Below are 9,794 nucleotides of genomic sequence, written 5' to 3'. Positions count from 1 at the left end.
ATAATTTTCATATCTTTCTTGCTACAGTAGTGTAGGTCAATTTTCAATACTCAATATTTAATATTCAGATATAAAGCATGACGCTACTGCTTACGACTTACACTTACGCCAGAGCTTCCGCCCTTCCTCGCTCCAATGTCAGGAACAACCGATACTCGCAACATTAATTTAAACAATGGACTCAGTTTAATATTGTATTTTTCAAATTTAACTTTGCGAAATTTCAACGATTATATAATAAGTAAGATATTTACTACTGATTATTAAATTGTTGAAGCACAAACATTAACTATTGTTATTAAAAGGTAATTGTTAATATTCGCCATGTAAAATTCCCGATGAAGCTTTATCTGACTAATCCGACTAATCCAAACGACATATGTAGACGACAGGTATGTAATTTTTTTTTATATGCGCCGGTATGGCAAATGACTACTCTACCTGATGGTAAGTGGTAGTGGAGTCCAAACGCGACGACGGCCAGTACAGTCGGGAAGAATGTTCTGTACTAGCCGTGCCGGCCCGCAAGATGCCTCTTCACGCCTCGTTTGAAGGAACCCGGGTAATGAGCGGTACTCCGATTTAATATCGGTTCGTTCAACGTCTACTTTAATAAATTTTGTTTACTACGTTTTTGATGTAAGTAAAGTAATAATAAGCTGTTTCGATCGTTCATTTATTATAAACCGACATATGTTATATTATTATATGTATATATTCGTTATTTAAGTAACGAAAACGGCTAGCACTTTCGGAGCGTAGCTTACGAAATTTAAGAACTGCATAGAATATATAGTATATTATATGTAATATTTAGTGGTTTATACCTATTACTTAAAAAGTAAGGTTTTTGTTATTTCGATACAGGTATCGATAATGTATTATGGTTTAATAAAATATCATACTTATATAATGTATGCAAACTGAAAAAAGGACATGCAGCATCTGCAGAATGTCTCAGAACAGTCTTAAAAATCAAGACATGTCCTGGGATCCTGGGCAGTAGGTCACCCTAGTTAAAATAAAGTCTAAACCTTGACTTAATGGACTAATAGTAGTTTAATGAGATAATAATTCGCAATGGCCATTGTCAATTAATAAAGTTCATGACGCAAGCTTCGACCAGACTTCGACTAAGTAAACTTTCCTAATTCTTTCTACTCGTACCTCGACTGCGCTCTTCAGGTGGTTGAAAAACAGATTCAACAATTCTTACGAAGAATATTTAAAATATTACAATTATATTTGAAAGAGACTAGCTATCGCGTTATATATAATAAGTAACAGTTTAAAAACAAAATTAAATAAGAAAAATAAATTGTAATAGTTTATTTTATTGTAATGTTGAATATGAGATAAAAGAACTGAATTTATATACGGTCATTGGAAGTTAAAAAAATATTGTTTGATTTTGAATATCATTAGCGGACATTTTCGTTTATTAACAACATGAAAAATATAATTTTCTGTGCACGTGTATAATTGTCAAGGCACGAGTTTAACGACGGTGCAGTAACAGTGTGAGCGGGGTTCAATAAATGTTTATTGTAAAATTTAGTTAAAGGTTACATTAGAAAAAAGGCAGTTAATACTTTTAAACACATCTAAAATCAGGTAGATCACGATTTAATGTTTTTTATTTTACAATAATAGACATATTTTAAAGGACTGTAGACCTGACGTCCGCTCTTGCTTTCCATGTATCAAAATATATATTGATTATGCGGCTTAACTTTGAAGGCGGCTGTGAAAGAATAGAATGAAGTCATCTGTTGGGAAATCAGTAACTCACTTTCCGAACAACCTATTATTAAATCGCTTTAAATAAAACTCGCTTCAACATTGAATCTTAAGCGATATTCCCGCTCTCATTTCGACGCAAAGCTTAGCCTTGTGGAAGGTCGTGGGAGGGGAATGGGTCGTGGGGTATGTTCGTAGCCCCTGAAGTCTATTATTTCAGTCGAATTTGCGCTGTTCACATGTTTAGAAGTTTGAAATTCATTTATCATGAAACAATAACAAACGGTTTAATGTGTTTCGACATCAAGTTAAAAAAATATTTGGAAATAGAAATCAGTTTATGAATTGTTTAAATTAATGTATTGTCATTTATCGAGTGGAGTTTTAATCATTTATGTACAAAACTTTCGTTGCTTAATATCAACAGGTGGAGTGTAATGTCTTAGTTCTATAGTAGGTACCTAAATCTTCTTTCTTTTTTACGGACATTAGTTTCAATTATTTAATTTTTTTCAGTTTCCTTATACTATGGTAATATTAAACATAGTAAGTGTAATTTATGGCTACAAGATTTTAATACGCCATACTAATCTTATACATGAATATAATTGTTGTGTCTGTGTTACTTTACGTTGCTAAATAAAGAATGGCTTATATTATACTTATACTTCTAATATAACTTAAAATTTAAATATGTGTATACTTAAAATTTTTTGTTCGGATATTTTACTCCAAAGAAAAAATGTGTGTTTGCAGTAAAAAAGTAATTCAAATAGTTTGGTCACAATGGCAGAATGCACAACGAAGCTTTATCCAAATTGTGACAGCAATGTCTGGTTGAGATCCTGCGAGGTGGAAGTGACTGAACCTGTTGAAGGTCTAATAACTGGTAAATTGGAGGTGGTTTTTTTGATTTTATGTTCGTCGAGTCTGCTCTACCGACTGATTCGGTACAATATTATGCAGGGTTGAGGTACAAAGACATGTCCAAATGTGATCATGACATACCAGCTTCAGACGCAACAGTCCATACTAATGTCTCTTTAAATAAATTCATATATATGAACTATTTAACATAATTTTGTATTTTATCGGTTATATTTTACTAACTAAAACGACTTGTCATCCGATCTCTTTGAGATTGATATAAAATTTTGGAAAATGTTTCAGGGGAATTCCCGTCGTGGCTGCAAGGCACTCTATTGAGGAATGGGCCCGGATCCCTTAACGTTGGTTCGATGAGGTTTAAGCATCTGTTTGACAGTGCAGCTCTACTGCACAGGTACGTAAGTGTATAACTACGGATCAGTACTATTATTACTACGTATTACTCATCGTGAGCGCGTTCGTTTTGATTGTACTTATAAGCTATTTAGTTGATTCATACAAAACTTATTCCTGCCGTTTCAGATTTCACATTCACGACGGTCACGTGACCTATCAGTGTCGCTTCCTACAATCGAACACGTTTAAGAAAAATCGCGCCGCCAATCGCATCGTGGTCACTGAGTTCGGCACCGCGGCCGTGCCGGATCCTTGTCACACTATATTTGATAGGTAGGGTTTGAGTTATTATAAGACGACGAACTTTTACAATTATCTTAATTTGGAAGGGAGTCTAATGTGGTAAACCACTACAAATAAACGTTAATTATTTAAAATAATTTGACCCACCATTATGTAGGTTCGGAATGTAATGCCCCTTATATAGAACAATAGGAAATTCGTTAAGGCTTACCGACCACATAACCGTCACGTACCGAATACGGTAAATAGGCAATCTACATTATCCCATACTCAATAAAAACCGGCTAACTTCTTAAGGAGACGCATAGATTGCTGTTACTTGCACGTAGCACTCTGACGTATACCGCGATAAGGTCCGCCTTGATACACTCGGCAGAACGCCTTGGTTTTCTCCATATTCAAATTGGAAGGAAACTCTTTCCCTCGAAGATGTGTTGCCCGGGCTCGTGCCCCCTTGGCCATTGATACATACGGCACCGTTCGGAGGTAACTTTTGTAAGGAATATGCGACTAAAGTTAACTCGTCTTTTCTAATAACTATGTTATATTATAAATATACTTTAAAAGCTATATTCACCATATGTTTCGTTTCATAGAATTGCTGCACTGTTTAATCCAGGAGAGTCCATATCAGACAACGCGATGATTTCACTTTATCCTTTCGGAGATGAAATATATGCTTTTACGGAAGGACCCGTAATCCATAGGTAATGTATTAGATGTTTACGACTCAAGATAGGATACACTGGGTAAAACGCGTAGAGTACATCTTTAAGTTATTTATAAGTATTTTTTTATATTATCACTGATGATATATTTAAAAAGAGAATTACTATTCCGTGCAGGATTGATCCAGTAACACTTGAAACAATGGAAAGGAAAAACCTAACGGAAAGTGTAGCTCTCGTCAACCACACTTCCCACCCTCACGTCATGGCCAATGGTGAACTACTAAAATATAACTTTATTAAATAACAACAAAACTTTGTTTAAGAGGCTGAAATAGCCAAGTATGTATAAATGTAACTGTTAACCGAAAACCACGAGTCTAAGTTACGCTCTTTGCCTTACCTTAAGGTGATAGGCCTTTGCTCTGCATCGAAGCTTTGACGAACTATTTCAAATGATTACTATTTATTTCCCCGTTTTATTGCTTTTAATACAATGTATTAACTGATAGAATATATATATTAATAACTAGTGAACGATTCCAGGTGATGTTTACAATGTTGGTATGTCCGTTGTGCGAGGTCGATTACGACACGTTGTTGTTAAATTTCCCTTCACAGAAAAAGGTAAGATACAGACACAGATAATCTCTGATGTATAATATAAGCTACACAATGACACACTACACTCAGCATATTGATAAATAATAATATAAAATAATAATAACTGCCTCGTTGGTCTAGTCTGGGCTTAATTCCGTTTTTCTGTCAGAAAATTCTCAGTAGCATCCCGGAGTCTGGAATTTGAAAGTGTGTATACTCCCGTGCCTCGGAAAGCACGTGTATCCATTGGTCCTGTGCCTCTTTCCGGTCGTGTCGTCCCATCGGATTATGAGAGTGAGGGAAGACAGAGTGCATCTGTGTTTGCGCACACACTTGTGCACTATAATATCTCCTGCGTAGTTGGCTAATCTTTCTTGAGATTGGCCGCCGTGGCCGAAATCGGTCTGGAGGACATTATTATTATATTGATATACGGTTGTATTACAATCTTATTCAGTGATAAATAAAGTTAAAATCAAAACTAATTACAATTAATTCAAATTATTCTTTTTGAATTTAAAGGAGGTTTTTTATGACATGTGTATATGCATACTGCAAAGTGTTGCCACAGGAATTAATCTTCAATTGTTGTTCCCTTTTTGTGTTCTAATTTAATTAGTCATTAGCGTTTTTTTTAATATTTCGACCTAAATAATTGTTTGCTTACAAATAAATAAATAATTTATAAAATTATATTTGTTCTAGGAGATATGTTCGCTGAGGCGCATATAGTCGCCAGCTTGAAGCCACGGCTATCGATGAATCCGGCATATATGCACACGTTTGGTGATTATACAATATACATAAAGCGATAAAACAAATTCCATTTTCGAAAATCAATAATAGAAACTCCGCTAAAGCCACTACATGAATTATATAAATTTTAAATCAAGTACAATTAATTTATCATAAAAATATGATAATTTTTGTATGTGCTTGTTTTTTATAAAATAGATAAGAGCACCAACGCTCATAGACACTGTCGCGTGTAAGAATTGTTGTGTGTAATAAATATTGATCATTTCTTACATCGCTAATACGTCACCATCTCTGGGAACTAAGATGATATATTCCTTATGCCTGTAGTGACACTGGCTCTCCAACCCTCCAATCGGAACACAATGAATATCTGATGAGTTACCTATCCAGATGAGCACGCACTAAGCCCTACCACCAAGTTAAAGTGTTTATGGCTAACATTTTACTATATATTAATGCTTTTACTAGTTATAATGTCTAAGCAATTGAAGCGTTAACAGCTCTTTTATTAGGAGTTACGGAGAATTACTTCGTGATACTGGAACAACCGCTCTCGGTGTCCCTCGTCGGTCTGGTACGCAGCCAAATTACCAACCAGCCTCTTTCTTCAAGTCTGCACTGGTATCCGGAACAAGAGGTGAGACTAAAGCCATATAAACGGAAAAAGCTAATGTATATTTTGAAAATAGATATTGGTCTCGTGAAAACATTATAAAATAATGAAAATAAATATATATTTGGTCAATACCTACTATGTTTCATATTCAGCTGGTGATATGCGATTATGTTGAAGATAATTTGATTAAACTTTAATTGAAAAATCCAATGTAGCGAAATTCAAGTATTTGGTCTTATATTCAATGTTAATTTGTCACTTTTCCTTAAATGTGGATCAAAGAACAAAAACAAGGATTAATTGAAAATAGAACATTACATGTTTAACCGAATGGACGTTAAAACTACACGGCGACAATATTGTCATCACAGCATGCTATAACTAACTATATGCTTAACATACATTATTACACCGGAAAAGTAACTAAAATTATTATCTATTTTCAGACTCACGTTGTATTATTAGGCAGGGAGAGCGGCAAGGAAGAAAAGCGATATCGAACGGAGACACTGTTTTTCCTCCATATAATAAACTGTTTTGAGGAAGATGGTAACGTTGTGGTCGACGTGTGCGCGTACAAAGACGCTAAAGTTATAGATGCAATGTATATACATGCGATCGAAGTAAGTAACGAAAGTAAACGTTTTATTTAAATGCCTAATACTTATGCCGATTGATATTTTCTACATCATTTTTCTGTTGATACTTTATAACGGTGGCGCAAATTACTGGCACTATATAAATTATTTAAATTTTTTCAAAATGGCGTCTAGCCATATCTTTCTGGTATTAAAAGCTATGTAGTTAATAAATATAAAATACACAAAAAATAAACATAAACCGTTTTACTCAATAAGAACTTGGAATAATCGCGTTTGTTGAATGTTTTTTACGGAATAATTTACGTGAACATCAGTTTATAGACATTTATTCTTAAAAAAAGACTATACAGTCACTTACATGAGAAATATTTACAATTTTAAAGAAAATATTATTTAGGAAGTTCGTCGTTCTTGTAATTTTAATAATTTTGTGATAGTAATATAATATTACGTGTGTTATATAATATTAATCTGATTATAAAAAAAGAAATAAGTTGTATCGTTACGAGTATAAACAAAAGAAAATAATAATTAAACTGGTGAACAATACGTTGGTAGTAGGTGTGTACATTATTAAAATTAAAAATAGGTCTTTATAACATATTGTGCTTATTGAGATTTAAACATTAGCATTGAGTTACAATTTTTACTTATTGGAGGTAATTTTTTATAAATCTGCGCATCTTTGAAGGTGATTATTTTTTTACCGTAGTTTGTTCGGGTCTTCGGGAGTACCAACCAACTAGCTCGGCGAACTTCGCTTTGTTACTCCTTTGTCTACAACTTTCCCGCTCTTCGCCCGCCATGAACTTTCCAGACTTCTTTCTTTGGGGTTTCTCGCAGCCTTATAAGAAAATATTTAAAAAAAAAATAAAAAAACATATCGCCAGAAGTTTTGCGACAAATTATGGAAAATGTTATAAATAGAGCTCAAATCTTTATCAAGTCTGGAAGTTAATATTAAAAAGTTATCATTTTCAAATTCTAATGTAATTGGAGAAACTTCATGACCCAAGTGTATAGTATAAAAAAACTAATTGTAGTTTTTCAATTTAGAGTACAAGTTGTAGCTAAACCAAATAGAGCCATTACTTTTGCGCCGCCCGGTATTTTATAAGCAAATATTAATTATTATTACCCATTAACGTGAACTTTACCGCACGCATCAAGTTAATTGGTATTTATTGTAATATCTCTAAAACTATCTGTACAAAACGAACATTGTAAAGGATTTAACATTTATAAATATTTTAGTCAATGCAAAGTAATGCTGATTACGCTGGATGGTTTCGTGGAAGACCCAAGCGTCTCGAGATGAGCCTCGTCGCCCCTCCGCTGACTAGAGTAGAACCTAAGCTGCTGGCAGATCTAGGTTGTGAAACCCCAAGAATACACTACGATTTGCATAATGGTATAAGGTTTCATTTAATAAAACAGCGACTTATAATGTAGTTCAATTTCTGCATTCATAATAATTGAAAGTAATATTAACCTACTCAAATTAAAATTGGCTTATTTTTTACTTTTTGCTTGGAGTGGCTAAGAAGACAAGCTTTTCGGAAGATGAGTATTTTGAAATGTAAAGTATAAACAAATCAGTAGTTTTAGTTTTCAAACACAGTTTCGTAATTCACCGTTCATAGTTAAGTTTCAAAGTAATTTGAGATAGTTAACAAAAGGTGCAAAGTTTGTAAATTATAAAAGGAAGTGAATCAACTCATTAGCATCTCTCTTATAATGCATCTTTATCTGCGGCTGATCCCGCAATCCTCAATCCGGTACTGATGTTCCGGATTGAGATCGTGACAGGAAACGCAAAATATACAATAGACACTTAGATAATGTTTGTACCTTTAGACGATAATTGAAACTAATATTGTAGCAATTGAACAAGAACCTTTACTAATAGTTAGAATTTAAAACTTTTTCATTTACTTTATAGGTCGCCCTTATAGATATTTCTACGCTATCAGTTCGGATGTTGATGCAGAAAATCCAGGATCGGTAAGGGGCTTACCTTAGTTACATGTCATTTTTTGTATTTGAGCTTTCATATTTTTTTTCATTTTAGTTTGTTTAATTTATTGCTTAATATATAATTTGAAAACTCGTTATTATTTAGTATCATCAGAAGAAACTGAAGTGGCCTTTGTATGTGTGAAAAAACATATCCTAAAATACTACGCAGTTTGTTTTCCTTAATTAAAAAATCATAGATATATGTACATAAATATACATTATATATTAAATAGAAACGAATTATATAAATTGCATTAATAATCTCAGAGTCTGTCCACATCAGCAGACACATTCTTTCCACCTGCCGTCCGTTTTTAAAGTTTCATTATCGAGCAATGATCACCTCCTGTGCTTCATGTCAATGACGCAGCTAAGTCGTCATATGTCTGACTTACCCTTAGACTTGACTTTATACTGAGTTAACTTACTATTGACTTATATATAATAGTCATCGACACTTCGATGTGACATGAATGATGTTTTAATTAATTGAAAATATTCCAGATTGTCAAAGTGGATACCGTGACAGGCGAGACGAAGTCGTGGTGGGACAAAGATTGTTACCCCAGTGAGCCCGTCTTTGTCCCTAGTCCTCAGGCTAAGGTATTGAATAATTAATTTTCACTATTTAGTCTCGGTCAGTCGAAGCTTAAAATTTAATATACGACTTAGCAAACGCCCGGCGTGCGTTGCAAAGCAATCGTTCTCGTCAATGAACTAAAGCGGAGCTACTGCAGGAGGAAGACGAGGGCGTGGTGCTGAGCGCGCTGGTGTCGAGCGCGGACGAGCGCGCGGTGTGGCTGGTGCTGCTGGACGCGCGCGAGCTGCGGGAGCGGGCGCGCGCACTCTTCCGCACGCCCTCGCCCGCGCCCAAGTGCCTGCACGGCTGGTTCCTGCCGCGCGAGCCTGGCCCGTGCTGACCACTTACTCTATAATCGAACACCCAAAGAGAATATTGTGTTACATTTAGTAGCAGTGTTGACTAGCCAACTGCACATATACGTTTACTTATATAGTACACTTGTTTAGTAATTTCGAATGTATTTATGTTTTACAGATATTTTACAACTTAACACAATTATATTTTTTAATCAGTAAGGGCGACAAGAATGGTAAAATAAAAACGTCATTTTGAATTATTATTCAACTCAAACGTTAGTATCGTCTATAATTATTGAGAAATAATAGCCCGCTAACTGTAGTCTAAGAAATTAAAGCAGGTTGTCGAGTTTGGTTACTATTTTCTTATAATTCCGTAGC

At 34.5% G+C, this 9,794-nt stretch overlaps 1 protein-coding gene across 2 annotated transcripts; it reads left to right on the top strand.

Annotated features, from left to right (window-relative positions):
• Positions 1-2,097: 2,097 nt before the first annotated feature.
• Positions 2,098-9,741, top strand: LOC126771420 (carotenoid isomerooxygenase-like). Of its 2 annotated transcripts, none has more exons than XM_050491288.1 (14): positions 2,098-2,193; positions 2,497-2,629; positions 2,911-3,022; positions 3,151-3,297; positions 3,864-3,974; positions 4,113-4,210; positions 4,482-4,562; positions 5,244-5,324; positions 5,810-5,934; positions 6,360-6,536; positions 7,770-7,926; positions 8,458-8,519; positions 9,039-9,137; positions 9,272-9,741. In XM_050491288.1, the coding sequence occupies exons 2-14, from the start codon at positions 2,527-2,529 to the stop codon at positions 9,452-9,454; spliced, it is 1,536 nt and encodes a 511-aa protein (XP_050347245.1). In that variant the 5' UTR covers positions 2,098-2,193; positions 2,497-2,526; the 3' UTR covers positions 9,455-9,741. The 2 variants fall into 2 exon arrangements, with proteins under 2 accessions (XP_050347245.1, XP_050347246.1); XM_050491289.1 differs by having other exon boundaries at positions 2,098-2,197.
• Positions 9,742-9,794: the final 53 nt, after the last annotated feature.

This window comes from Nymphalis io, chromosome 10 (genome assembly GCF_905147045.1).
Source record: "Nymphalis io chromosome 10, ilAglIoxx1.1, whole genome shotgun sequence".
Taxonomy (NCBI): Eukaryota; Metazoa; Arthropoda; class Insecta; order Lepidoptera; family Nymphalidae; genus Nymphalis; species Nymphalis io.
This window is presented reverse-complemented; position numbering and strand designations above follow the sequence as displayed.